This window comes from Ptiloglossa arizonensis, chromosome 9 (genome assembly GCF_051014685.1).
Source record: "Ptiloglossa arizonensis isolate GNS036 chromosome 9, iyPtiAriz1_principal, whole genome shotgun sequence".
NCBI classification, from domain to species: Eukaryota; Metazoa; Arthropoda; class Insecta; order Hymenoptera; family Colletidae; genus Ptiloglossa; species Ptiloglossa arizonensis.
In genome coordinates this window covers 10504439-10519712 of record NC_135056.1, presented here as the reverse complement: position 1 = coordinate 10519712, position 15274 = coordinate 10504439, and the positions used below count along the sequence as shown (strand labels likewise).

The following is a 15274-nucleotide window of genomic DNA, read 5'->3' as shown; positions in this document are numbered from 1 at the left end:
AGGGTACGTATTCGAGCGGAGGCTGGTAATAGACGGTGCTTGTAAAAATTGTTTGCAAGGTGCTGGTGCGGTTTTCGGAATATTCTTGGTTCCGTGTATTCTGGCACCTTGCTCAAGTGTTTCAAGTTCCATCTATTTTCACATCTTTGAATTGTTTCAAGCCTCGCGTATCTTAACATCGAGCTGTGATAATGGGCGAAACGTGTTAATAAAATATTTTCCGAGACTGATACGTTTTCGAGAACCACAGACGAGGCGCAGGGATCAGATTTTCCTGCGAAATTATCGTTTCCTCGCGAGATTTACTTCTATACAATGTTAGGTCCGTCCTGTGCCACGTCTATAGCTGCGTACATAGAATTTTGACGATTCGTGTTGCTGGTAATTGTTTCGGTGTAAATTATAAGGATGAGACAGGATTTGGACGATCATTTTATGTTACGTTTTCCGTTTAATACTTCGATTAAAGTCGTTGAAACCGAACGAGTGGTCGACAGCGGTAAATATTACAACCCCGGCACTCGTGTTTCGACGAACATTCGCTGCTGCATTTTGTCTCGTATATTTCATCGGGGTGAAAAGTTTACGTAGATCGAAATCGACGGTAAATAATATCTTTCTCCGAGTGTCTATCGAAATTAATTCGTGCAGCGGATCGTTCGAACGGCGTCAAATGCGGAACGTTGAAGGGGGACGCCACATTATCGGTGACGCGCATCTTAAAGTTTATAAATTGCTTAGAAACAATATTCTTATTTATTTATCACACACCAATATACAAAAATGAAATGTATAATCAATATCAGAATATAATATACTACGAAATTCAAATATATTTAATAAAGATATATCTGAGTATCTTACAAGATTAGAATGATGCTTCAACGTGGAACAAAAATTGTCTACAACATTCTTTGCAGTTGGCACAGAAATTCTGGTAGAAAACGTCTTTCTACGGCCGCTCTAACGATTATAAATAAGTATTAATTTACGGGATCTTAGTCTAACAAGTTCGCCTAAGTAGTCGTGAGTGAAAATAAGGGGTTCAAGATTTTTCTCATTTTCTTCTTTCTTTCTTTTTTTTTGTCGTTTGCCCATTGTTTTTTCTCCATTTTTTTTTTTTCGTTTTGCCTTGCCTAACTAATCCCGCGGTGTTGGTCTGAAACTCGGTGAAGGTGGTGTTTCTCCCTGTGTTTTTCGTTTTTCTTATTTTTTTTCCTTTTACCATTTTTTTTCCTTTCTTCGATATTTTGTCGAGAGAGTCTACGATCAAAGCGCGCGTTACGACGTCGTACGCGGGAGGATCGTCGCGTTACTTCCGGTCCGCGTCGTAAATGAAAATTGAATCGACGCGACGGAAGTGCCCGACGACGCGGCGGTTTGCTTTTTTGAACTTGTGAGAATTATTGTACACCCTAATTAAAACGGAGCGGCACCCGGCGCCCTTCACAACCACGCTAAATTACCTCTCGCCTCTATGAAAAAACATGGAATGATAATAGTAATTTTTTTTTCCGTGTTATCGGTTTTATATCTTAGTAATATGTACGATTATATCACAAGAAAGATTCAAATACTCTGTACATAATATCCCGGAACGCGAGACGTTCGATCAGGTTTCTTAATCTTACATTTACATATACGCCTAAGATTTAATTACAAAGTTAGATATGTCTCAGGTTCACCTGGTATTGTACTTCAACGCAATTTCTCATGCTTCCGCTCTGCTTTCTTTTTTATTTTTTTCCTTTCCCCTTTCTCCTTCCATCCAGAACGGAGTGACCAAGCACTCGATACGCGTTTCGGTCGAGACGTTTCCTTCTCGTTCGATACTCTTGTACGCGGGGTAGCCCGCGATACGAGAAATGGGGGCGGTGGTGATGGTGGTGGTGGGGTTGGGGGTGGGGTGGGGTGGGAGCTCGAATACGCGCCGTCTTAAATCTCTAACGCAACTTCCGGTGCTTGTACGATCGCTTTCGCATCGGTACACTCGTTTCCAAGTCGCTCGCTCTTACGTTTCTAACTCGATATTTGTTTAATTGGCACATCTCAAATGGCAACTTTCGCATTGGCACGATGAGTGATCCTCGGGGTTGAACGTTCCTCGAGTGTGTTTCCTCGTGAACTCGTCGATCACCCCGACGATCGAGTGAACGCGCTTCATTTTTTTTTCTCTTTTTCTGTTTTTTTCGTTTTTCTCCTTTTCTCCATTTTCTCTTTCGCGAATCTCTCGTCCCGTTTTTATTTGTTTTTTTTTCTTCGTTACGCGAACGAAAATCGCGGAGAAGCTTTAATTAGGAGGAAAATATAGTCTCGGCCCTGCGATCGATCGCCCGACAGTTGTCGTTAACGTCGTTGGTCGCGAGGAAACTCCCCGCCAACTTCGTTTATCCGTTGTGTCGAACAACGTTGTGCGACCCGGTGAACGCGGGATAGTCGGAGCGTCGATAGCCGTGGCGGTGTTTTCTTTTTTTTTTTTTTTTTTTTCTTTCTTTACACTCTTTACAATACAACGTACACGTTCGAAGTTAGAGACAAACAACCGATCGAAACGCGGCGCGTTTCAATTACCAACTCGATATATGTATAGTTTGTCCGACACGGTCGTTTACGCGGGTCTTTTGGAAACGCAATACTGGTTCATTCCGATCTGTCGGTTTTCTTTTTTCTTTTTCGTTCTCTCCTTTTTCGCGCGTCGGCGTGCCACGCACGGAAATTATGCGGGACATACTTTTGCAGCTATAAATCTACAGAAAGATACGTTTATTAGTTGACAAGAATACGAAGTAGATAAAACGCATAACAAAGTATCGAATAGTCCGAACATCGCAATGTTTGCGGCGATCGTTGCGTTCGAAACTTTCACGCGCGTTGTGCCGGTCGGAAAGTGTTCGGGTTTTCGTGAACGTTGATCACTCTATAATTAAAAATTACCTATCGTTTAAATGTTCTGCGGAATGTACTTATATTTTGCGAAAATATGGAGCGAGTTTGGGAACATCCGAGAAACGAATGAGTGCACGGTGAAATTAGTACACGTACAAAGGAAAGAGAATTTTTGCGGTAGTTTTTCGTGATCGGCACGAATATACAGGGCGTTTCGGAATTTTCTCGAGCGAAACGAGACGATCTCGGTGAGATGCTCGTCTCTTCATTTTCGAAGCTGAGAATTGACGTCTCGACGGAGCATCGAGCGAAACTGTTTACGATGGGGATCAAATCAGAAGATTTGAAGAATGCTCCTGCTTCAATTTTCAAGAAAATTCTGACGAGAAACTTTATCCGTTGTTCCGAAACACCCTGTACATATTGAGATACCCGAAACGAAATCCTGTCGTTCCATCGAATTGCTAGTTTTAAACGTATGTCTAAACAGAAATATTTCGGGCACCCTATTACTCTTAAGCGTCTATTCGACGAGAAAATGCAATGCCTTATTATGTAGATGAATCGTGAACATTAAAAGTTTGCGTGGAATAAAGTGTCTCTTAATACGTGTATAGAAAGCTGTATTTCGTATCATTAATTCTAGTCGACTGTACAAAATCATTGGAGAAGCAGTGTCATGCCGAGCTTGAATATAATCGATCGTCAGGAAACTGTAACGAATAAAACAACTGCAAGCTCGATGATTCGGCTATTCGTATCCGTAGTTTCGTTTGAATAAAACCTCGTCGGGTGCTAACGCAATAGTTAACGATTCTAAATTAAGATTCTTTTTTTTTTTAGCCTCGGACGGCTGTTGCACATTCTCACCTCGTTTATCGTGACACCACCTAGCCTCGCGTGTTACGAGAAAACATTTTTATCAATTCAATCGTGATATTGTCGCCGGAGATTCTAAAAGGGATGCGAAACATACGGAAAGTAAACGGCGATAGCGATGAATTTTACGATCGAGTCCATTATTTAATTCGCGTGACAGTCGGAACGGAATCAATTGGCTGCTCAAGGCTACTTTCCCTACCGTTAATCGTGTCGCATACTGCAGTACAGAATTTGAATTTAATAACAGTATATTTCGCTGAATCTTGATCTCTAATCTTTGTTTTTCTCTCTCTCTCTCTCTCTCTCTCTATTACTTTGTTTTTATTTTCCATCCTATTATCATACGCGACTCGTGTGTATCCGTATTCAACAGAGACGTATTATTACTAAACGAAAGGAACTCGATATATTTCCCTTATTCGTGTAATCTAGGACTGATTTTTCTGGTCCCCATCCTTGTGAAGAGTGTGCAAAGGGATAAGAGAGAGAGGTGGGGATGGCTCTTCGGTGGCCTTGAGCGGTCACTTAATCGTATTCGAACCTAGATTCGGTCCATACAGGGCATAATTATAATGGCACGACCCGAGAGAGGATTTCCTGTGCAAAATCGAGACCAAGAGAAACGTTCAATTCTGTTTCGTATTTTTGACTATGTTTCGCCCAGAAAATCGTCCGCGTTTTCGTTGTATCATAAATTATACCCTATTCGGTACGGTGCAACGTTGATCGTGAATTTAAACGATAAATAGTGCGAGAGAGATGAGTTATTAAGAAATTGGATAAAAACCTCCACGCCAAACGTGTGCTTAAATGTGTTTACACGGAAATGTGTAACTCCAAAGGCTGCGACGTTTATGAATATTCAGCGGCCGTTGCATACTGAATGTTTCCATGTAAATGGAGTTGAGTTGTTCTACGTAATGGACTCGGTCGGCCGAGAAAAATTGTCCGTTAAACGTTCGCGAACGGTTCACATTCGTAGTCGCTAAATTATAAGTTGCACGCGGTGCAGAGAGCAGTATATCACTATGCTGACAATATTGATGCTTACGTAACGGCATCATAATCGATACTGCGCGTATGTCGGGCGCTCGGTAATGAGCAAAGAATAACGATGCTTGAGCAATATAAATAGTCGACCCAAAAATTATACGGAGAAATAAGGTTGTTGTAAATTGTTTCTTCTTCGTCGTAGCGTACGTATGTGTTTTGTGCGTGTATGTATATGTATGTGCGTACGTGTTTATGTATGTATGTATGTATGTATATAGGTATGTACGCGTATGTGTATGTGTTTTCCAATTATCGATCGATTCGCGAGTTGCGAGGATACAAACGACTGAAAAACGTATACCAGTTTAGCTCCGTAATATAATTTTATCGTTTTCTTTTTTTTCCCGTTCAATAGATTCGCTGCTCGAAACTGACAATGAATTTCTAGCTCCTATTATGCGCGTAAAATACAAAAGTCAAAGAATCAATTCTAACCGTTCTCATTCGGCTGTAAACCGTTACTGTATTGGAAAGTTTGGAACACAGGGTGACGGAATAATTGCAAGCATTAATTGTAACAATTGCACAAACGTTTCGACTATCACTATTCCTATCACAAACAATCGTACACGCACGGATCTATTCTCCGATCGAACATGCATTTCGCGAGTATGCACGTAAACCTAAGGGAACCTACGGTTGCTTCGACGATTGCGAATTTGAGCTGGGATGGTTCGAATGGTTCGATACCCGAATATTTTACAGGTATTCAAATACTATGAACGAACTTGGAATATTCGAGTATTCGAGTACGATTGTTCGTCAATTATTATTTCGATGATCGAACGCAACGCGGATCTTCTAAAATGGTGGAAATTAAACGAGGATAAGTTCACTTTCGTGTCGAAATTCATAAAATGATATTGATAAACAAACTCGATTTATAGTCCGCGTCACATTATTCGATCACTACGGATATTCAGATACTCGATCGGTGCACAAAGTATTCAAACAGTACTGGAATAGTATTGAAACGGTGCAATATTCGAGTAGTACTCGAACGGTATTAAAATAGTCAAGTATTCGAACAGCGTGCGAACCGTATTGGAACAGTCAAGTATGTATTCGAACAGCGTGGGAACCGTATTGGAATAGTCAAGTATTCGAATAATCTCAAATAGTATCACAATACTCGAGTATTGGAACAGCACTGAAATAGTATTGAAACAGTAGTACTCGAACGGTATTGGAATAGTCAAGTATTCGAACAGCTTGCGAACCGTATTGGAATATTCAAATATTCGAATACTACTTAAATAGTAAAGTTCGAACATTCGTAAAGTACGTTCGAATATTCGTTTACGGAATAATTCGAACGAGTAATCCCAGCCCTGTCGCTAATCCGTCACGACGATCCCGTCGAATCGATCGATACGTTCCTTCGGAATCAGCACGGATGCGTTTCGAACGAACAGGCAGTGAAAGAACAAAAGTTATTCCTATTTCGTTACACGAGTACACACGGTCATGGAAAAGTACGTGACGCGCGGATCGCTCCGCGGATCAGAAGTATCGAAGTGTCCTCGATAATGTACCCTGACTTGCTTCGCTAAACAAAAGGGGGGAGGGGGGGTTAGAGGGAGAATCAAGCGTCCCGTGCCCCACTGTCGGGCCGACTCGACTCGACCGGGCCCGCAATGGGGGACCTCCATCGAGATCTTCTCGACGATTCTCGATGCCATCGACGACTGACGGCAATTGCACATCTTCTCGCGCCTTCGTTCCTTCATTGATTTACCTAAAAAACGCTCGTCGACCAGCCAACCTCGGCGAACACGGACATCCGAAACGCTGCTGTCGCACCTTTTTCCTTGTAGATGAGTGCGCTCCCTACGTATTATACAAACGCTCCTCGTGGTTTCGCGGACATACGTGTGTCGTTTCTGTGGTCCACCAGAAGCTGTTCGCGCACGGCAAGGTCCGCGAAAAGCTCAGTTGTACGGCCAGGAGTGCCTGATCGAAGTGACCACGTTCGAGGTAGGCGGGTCCTCTGGGCGTCACTTCTTCATGTCGTTCATCAACGTACCGTCCTTGCTCTTGTTCGTGTCGAGGCTCGACTGCTGACTACTTGTCACGCCGCTCCCGTTGCCTGGGTACATTTTCTCAAGGTGGTTCAGGGACTCGCTTAGGAACTTCTGCAACGAAAACGCTCGATTTTAGTTCGATTTCGGTTCGACGATTCTTCAGAAATTTAAACGCGTTATCGAATTTTTGATTCGGTGCCACGGTGCCTCCGTTATCGAATTTTTGATTCGGTGCCACGGTGCCCCCGTTATCGAAGTAAATGCAACGCGGTTGCAACGCAATGTACAGGGTATCTTAACAATTAGTCTCGTATTTTATTTTTGAATAACTTCTAAATTATCTCGATACGATGGAATACCTCGCAAAGAATAATGTTTTGACAAAAATTATTTAGTTTGGAAAGAGATATTATACGATACGAATAATCTTTTTATTTTCCTTCGGGGTAAATCATATTGGTAAGAATATTTTTTTTTACTATTCGGGATTCACGAGATATTCCACTGAAATAAAAGAGACACTTTTTATACTATTTATCAAAGCTCGGGAGTTAAACATGGAAAACTCTGTTCTCGGTTTATTAGTAAACCTTGATTTTTAAGAAACTCCGAAGAAAGAAATTCTCAGGTCGATGTCATTGATTTTGGAAAATGTAAATTATCGAAACGTTTCGCGAAATAAGGATCCCCAGATTGAGCATCTTATCCAAAGGTATTGCGAAAGAAAATATTTAACGTAGAAAAATATTAAAAGTATTAAACACACGTTTCGACGAATAAATCGATCCTTGTATATTTGTATCGTGTTACACCTGAGAGAAAAGTAAACTAAACTAAAGTTCTAATCGATATTGTTCCCACGAGTTGTCGCGAGCAACGAAATTCGCGGGCGTAAAATTTTTGACAAAAATTGACGAAATTATTTAAAAAATATCCGTTAATTTTCCAAAATACAGTACCTGTATTGCCGTGAGAGCGGCTACGATCGCAGGACTTCCGAATCCGTGTGATATGAGAGAGAAATGTGTTAGATGTCTCTGTATACTTGGATCGAGGATGTGTTGTGGCCGTGTGTTGCAAAGTGGTGATCTATCTTGATTCAGAAGATCCATCAGCTCTTTGGTGATTTGTCTGAAAATTGAACGACATCGTTAACCCGGATCGAAACACGTCCTTTCTTAACATCTAACCGAGATTCTCGACCAACTTTGAACCTTCCAAATTATTCCTTATTCTAACTTCTCCGATTATATTTACGATTGGATAAATACGGGAAGAATGGTTCGTCCGCGGCTTTGTTAATGCCGAAGTTCGAGCATTAATGCGTATCAATCGATGCAATCCCGATCATCTCGATAAATTTCTTTCACCATTGTTCGCCGCGCGGAGATAAATTCTTACTTGGTGGCATGAAGAAGTTCTTTTCTCCTGTAGGAATCTTGCGGTTCACAATGCTGCCGACTGAGGTATTCGGCAACTTGTTTCGCAGGGAATTCGGTTTCGCAAACGTAGCCGAAGTCTCTGGCAAGGTGAATGGCTTCTCCTGAAAAAGAAATAAAATACTCCGGTATAGGAATGGAATTACGTAACCCCCACGTATGGAAATTTATGAATTTTTTGCGAACCGTCTACGAGTTTAACGGAACCGGGCAACGAAATCTTCCTATGTCGCGATTTAAAAATTTCATTATTATATCGCGGCGTTAACGGCGAACCATCAACATCCAAAGTCTTGCATTAATTTCCAGCCGAGTCTCGAATACCGTAGTTCCTCTTAAAAATATTATCAGATCGGTCTGTTACCGATTCGAAATCCACGCGGCTCGTTTACGAGTCGTTCTTCGGGTCGGCCTCGTCTTTTCGATGCAATCGTTACGGTGATCGACATCGTCGGTTATTCGCCACGAGTGATCCACGGAAATGAATACTGATAATCGGTGGAAACGGTTCTCCGATTTGTTTCTCGGTGCGGAGTGAATGTTCACTCGGACCGGGAGGCCATGCTTCGTTCCTCTCTTGGTTCCTCGTCATTGCTCCGAGCGATCGTTATCTTTCGTCTTCGGAATGTTCTAAGCGGTAAAGAATTTCGAAAACAGGAACAAAGTCCAAAGTGCAGTTCCTCGATACACTCGATGTAGGTGTGATTTCACGAGAACGGGAAATTACGAAATCTCGTTTGAAACGATCGAATTCTTAAACACGAACAAGCGTGTGTCGACGTACATTGCAATGTGTCCACGGATTTACGGGTCGAGTTTTCGATATTCACGAAGTAAAGAAATTTTCCAATTTCCTCGAAGTCGAGCCTCGTTTCTATAATTTTCATCGAAGTCGAGCGAAATTACGTATTCGCTTCACGAAGCGCAAAGTCAACGTTACGAATCGGAGACTCTTCCCTTTAAAACGAACAAAGCGTATTTCGCGCGTGCCAGTTACAAGATTGTTCTCTATCGGAGGAACGAACTAATTTACGATAATGAAACAGCATACGTGCTTTCTCTTCAGCACGTGGTCTGTTTCTCCCCTTTCGTTACAATTCCCTCCCCTCCGTTCGTCGTTACTCTTTCGCTCTCTTTTTCTCTCTCTCTCTCTATCTCTCGCTCGTTCTCTCTCTCTCTCTCTCTCTCTCTCTCTCTCGATGATGGCAAGTAATTAGGTACCTACAAGCAGGGTCTCGTGCAAGATGGAAGCGGACCCGCCGGGCGCTATTATCGACAACCGAGCAAAACCACCCGCAGGCCTGCCGGGTTTTCGCCTACGAGATCGGGAACACGGGCTCGAGCCACCTGCAGCTAACGAATTATCCAATTTCGCGGACTCGTTCTACCGTTTCCTCCTCTTCGCGGCGGGAAAAGTATGCAAAACGCTTGATAATTGTGGATTTCGGTGCTCCTCTTCCCTTCCATCTACTCTCGGACCGAACGTTTCCGAGCGTTTCGATTCCGTCCATCATGGTAAGTATCATACTTATACGAGTATGATACGAGGTTGCGCGGCGAGTAAAGACAGGAACGTGAAAGGTTCGGATCGAGTAAAATTGTACTTCGAGGAACTCCCTATCGGGTATTTGGTATCGTCGTGATTCGGATCGAGGAGTTTTCTCTTTTGTTTGTAATCGTGGAATCCTTTTATTATTTCCTGGTACGCGTCTTTACGAGCGTTTGTCTCTTTGATCGACAACGAAACGTTCGAAATTTTTGAACTTTATTGCTCGCTACGATACTTCGTGCTTATTACGCGTATATTAGGTTACGTTTTTATTTAAATAAACTGCTCGACGATTTTATAGTATTTATGTACCGGTAATATTTATGTTTTAATACACCGTTCAATTCGTAATTATGAATGTTATCAAATTTTCGAACGATTGTCAGCCAACGATTCCAGTTTTCTTTTTCGAAAATTTACATAAATCATACGGTAGGCGTTTTCACAGTATTTTACTTTGCGGTATTTTTTTATAGGGGATGTAAAAATGATAGCGGTTTATTTGTTAAAACCGCATTCTCGTGTAAAAACTTGGCGGTGATATTATATTCGTTTTTACGTCTGTGCATTTTTATCGAGCGATAAAGTATTAAAGTTTTATTATACAGGTAACAGAGCAACGAAGTTTTTCTTTGAACTGTTTTTTTTCGCGTAGTCGTTGTCAAGCGGTTTTATTACACGTACTTCACTGCGTACTTTTTTAATGACTGCACGCGTCATATTAGTGCACGCTACGCCATATACATCGATACGCGTTGCCCGCAATTATTGTTTAATGGTCACGCTGTCAGCGTCGTTGTCGTCGAGAAATATTTTGCAACGAACGTTTCCATTATAGAGTCTATTAAAAATAACGCGGCACAAATTACGTGAAAGTAACTTGATTGAAAATCTTACGAGATTATTTCTATAGACTGTTCTTTGTACGATAATTTTGTTTGCAACGTAATATCGTCGCTTCGATTTATTTGTATCGACCGCAAGACACGAACGATTCTTCCGACATTTAATTGTTTTTAAATATAAAATGAAGCTGCATCGACTTGTACTCCAAAGTATTCAATTTTTTGTTCATTTTCACGATCGGTCCTCGAAATTGTGCTCAGATTTTACAAAACACCCTGTATATAGAAAAATGTACAGATTCCTTTAGCGCGAAGCTTGAATTAAACACGTGTCACCAAGGAGCAACTATCAACGATCTAAATCGCTGACAGGGGTCGTACAAGTTTATGCACCATGCACGTACAAAGTGCAACAGGTCGTTTCAACCAGGTTTTAATACCGATCGTGAGTAGAGAACTCGTCTGCATCGATTTGCATATTACTCGGTGCATCGTGTGCGTTTTCTATCTTCTTTTGATTTCCTTTAACTAAATCAGTATCTTTGTCACGTTCTCCGCCAAGATACGAAATTACAGATGTGTGTTAGCTTGCGAGTGGAACTTTAATCCGTGTAGGAAAGAATTTAAAAAAATTCAAATTTTCTACTTAAATTAACGATAAAACAAAATGTCCTCTTTTCCCGATTTTTCCTCCACAGATTTGATAAAACTGTACACTGTTGATATTATCTATATATGATATTGTCCCCATTTTGGAAAGGATGAAAACAACGATTTCTTTATTAGCGAAAGAGAAAACAAGGCGACAAAGAAAATACTATAATTACGATACGTAAGTTATTAACGTAATAAAATATAATTCTTTGGATAATATAGATATCCTAAAAACTATTATCGATCGTAACGGTTATCGACAGTAATAGATTCTTGAACACTTTCGTTGAATTAACGAATTAATGAACAACGATAAAAGTTCTGAAAGTTAGAAAAATTTATTCTACGCGCAAAACGTACGCTATCGGTCGATAAATAAAAAAGAATGATGTAACAATGTTACAGTCGATACTTAAACTGTCTATAATTGGGCCTTCTACCCTATACGGTATCGTACAGGTTTACCCTAAACGAACACAGAGAACTTGCGGCCTCGCAGTGTTTCGATAACTCTCTATCGGCGTAATTTTGCACTTTAATAACGATACATCGAATCGAACACGACACGGAGCCTAGCCGCGACGAATTGGCCGCGCTTGTTTCGCACACGGAAATCGAATCGGCCGCGGAAAGAAGCGGGCTCGTATCGACGTTCAACGATTCGATCGGCTATGAAAGCGTTGTTTCAGAGACGAATGAGGGCTACCGATCGAAACGATAATCTATGATACAGACGTGCAGGGAGACAACTCAATGCAACCACCAACAGAGGAGCGTAACGTTGCACGATGCAGATGAGGACCACAGATTGGTCGGTAGGTGATTGCAGATGCGCGCTACAGATTGGCACACGCAGCTATACGAGAACGAATCAGCAACGTGACTCGTGAATTAATGATCGGCCTTTTTACTTGATGACTTTACTACGCTCGTCACCAGGCCCCCTACATTTGATCGAAAAACCGAGGCGACCATTACAAAGCGACTGCGAGGACCCGATTGAGAAATCGACCAAGCTTCGTTGTTTCGACAGAGCGCGTTCGCGTTCCTCGCTTCGAGTGTTCCGAGGTAAGCTTAAAACGAATGATTTTTATACATTTTCGAAAGGCGTCCCCTGACAAAAAAGGAGAATTTCCGTACCCGAGACTTACGGACGAGAAATATTCACGATTCATTTGTTCTCGTTGAATACTTTCGTTTAAATACTTTCGAAACACTCGTACCGGTAGATAAGTTCTATTTACGATTCTACGTTATTGTGAATAACGCAACAGGTATAATTTTCTTCGAGCGAACTTCAAAGCGTGGACGTGTTTTCAAACGAGACGAGTGGTGTATTTAAAACGATGCGAGATAAATATAGCGAGAGATGTTTAAATTGTTCATATTTTTCTACGTTGAACTTTTCTTTCGTCTCCCCTCTCGAAATCTAAGATTACATGCCAATTTGGAAAACTTTGCAAACGATCGGTGAAATTGAATCGAAAAATCGAACAGTTGTCGGGGACAACTGGATTTGAATAAAATTTTCCGCTTACACTCGGTTCGGGTTATTTTTTCGTTAAAGATTGATTATTTCCTTCGATCGGTGCTTCTTTTCTGAATTTTTTAAATCACGGTATCGAAGAACGGTAAACGATATCGATCGTTCGATTCGTTGAACGTTCGTATAACTCATAGGCAACGTGAGATGATCGATCTTTGCAACTGACCACAAACTACACTCGTCCCGTAGTCTCTCGATAATCGAAGCCTCGAGAATTTTGGGGGGACTTTCTTCCGCGTACCTTGAGACAACGATGTCCGGATAGCCGCGAGTGTGCTTGCGGTTTCTCCTCTGTTGAAACCCTCTCGATTACGATCGATGCACAGAAAGTATGTAGACGATATATGTATGAGGTGTACCGATACGTAAATCGTATTCGTGAGTTGTGTTCGAGCTTTGAATATACCTGGCGCGAATTTTCAGAGTGAACAATATTGAACAACTGTGCGTTGTCCTTGGTTCCAGATTATACACAAGAAGAAACCAAGCATCGAGTAAAAGATGGAAAAAATAACGCAAATGGAAGTAAAAATAAATGACGATTCAAAGGCGGGGTACAGCTATATAGTAGGTTCTCCTTAACTCGAGAACAATGCAACGAGAATACTATAAAATAATATACACTGTCAGAAGAAGGCAAGAAAATTCTTTTTTTAAATAAAATTCCAAACGTCTACGTTTGTGGCAAGATCAATGAAAAATAAATTTCCGACTTCTTAAAATAATCATCCTCTCAAATTATTCCATTACTGTACATTGTGCATTTTAAAAGTTCCAACAATGTATCGTTGCCAAAAATTAGATAAAAATATTGCCAAGTTATGTTTTTCATTGCGCGTTACTCGAGCATTTTTTATTCGGTTCGACGACTATTGTCCATCGAGTCTCTCGAAACCTTTTAAGCATTCCGCGTAGAGAAAATGATAGAAATACGGTGTCTTTCCGCGCGGAGAGAATTGCGACGTGGCAGGTGAAGTTGAAGACGAAACGAGCTTTTGTCGTGCGTATAACCGACGTTGCGTCACTGTTCGGCAACCAGACACGAATTTACGCATGAATCACGCACGGGTGTACGTTAATCGTGCGCGGCCAATGTATACCTACACACCTGGTGCGTTTACGTCCTCCGTTCGAGAGGTGGTTCCCACACTTTCGCTGCACTCCGCGAACTCTTTCAACGACTATCACACGCGTTCGCTAGACGCACGTGGACATGTCGAAATGTTACATCGAACCAATGAATTTGGTTCTCGGTTTTTCGGCGCTCGAGTTTCAACAATTTTCAATGTCCATTCTTAGGGCTCTTCTCTTCGAAACTCTATGTTTCAAAAAATTACTTCGTAGCAACTACGGAACAATGCACGGCTTATACTCCGGTATATAACTTTTTAAACATTCATGTTTCACCGATGTCAAAATTTGTACATATTCTTCGAAAGTGTATACGTACGCGAGTAGAATTATCGATTAAAATACTTTGTAGTTTCTTAAGTAAGAAAAGCTACGATTGTTATTTATTTTTGGTCCGAGAAAACGAATATCCTCTCGAACGAATAATTCTCACACCGGATAGTACTTTCTTCTAGTTTCGTCTATAACGACACGATAACATTGTAAATAAATACAATACGCGTATAGCTATTTTTAAGACAATAGCAGTAAACGATCTGACGGTACAATAAGAGGAAAGAAATTCGAGGTAGCGTAATACGAGAGAAAGAAATACACAAAAGAATGTATAAGTAAGTTCGAGGATGTGTACCAAAGTGTCTACGAAAAAATAACGATGCACAAGTCAATGTGAAATATTAGAATCGACAAGTAGGTAGGAAGAAGTCTAAATTGATGCATCGGCCAGTTCTCGACAACGATCCATGGATCGTTAAAGGCGAAGATTCCAATTAAGAAATAGAAAATGCCTCCCTTGCTGCCGCAAACCTATACCGGTTGCAGGGTTACGTTGTGAAACACACGATCAGATTTCATTCGACGACGTTGTTCCAATTTATTTATTCCAGTTATTCGAATAAGCATCGATAATGATAGACAGATCATCCGTTATATTCGTTGGTTTCTCGTACGCTGCAGACGCGTGTCCGTTAGAAGAAAAAGATGAAAAAAACGAACAAACAAACAAACAACAAACAAACATTAAAATACAACACGGTGGTTGTTCGAGTTGAGTATCTTCGAGATCAACTTCCGTCTTCGAAATGCCATCGAGAAATGGGGATTCTAAATGCCCGATGAGAACGAGTTTGAAAACCTGTCTGTTGCGAGATGGTCAATTAGAACGCCACGCGGGATAGCCCGAGAAATACTTTCTGTTCATTTCATAGAATTCGTTTTATTAAAATTAATTTACGGTGTGTTCACGATTAAGAAGATAACTTTTT

General features: G+C 41.1%; 1 protein-coding gene across 2 annotated transcripts in view; it reads right to left on the bottom strand.

Annotated features, from left to right (window-relative positions):
* Window positions 1–2492: 2492 nt before the first annotated feature.
* Tfap-2 (transcription factor AP-2) overlaps window positions 2493–15274 on the bottom strand; it is a 135396-nt gene continuing 122614 nt past the window's right edge. For both annotated transcript variants that reach the window (XM_076319875.1, XM_076319876.1), the window contains exons 7-9: window positions 8247–8388; window positions 7805–7976; window positions 2493–6956 (exon numbers count right to left, since the gene is read on the bottom strand). In XM_076319875.1, coding sequence (XP_076175990.1) covers window positions 6819–6956; window positions 7805–7976; window positions 8247–8388 — 452 coding nt within the window. In that variant the 3' untranslated portion in view covers window positions 2493–6818. The remainder of the gene's footprint in view (window positions 6957–7804; window positions 7977–8246; window positions 8389–15274) is intronic.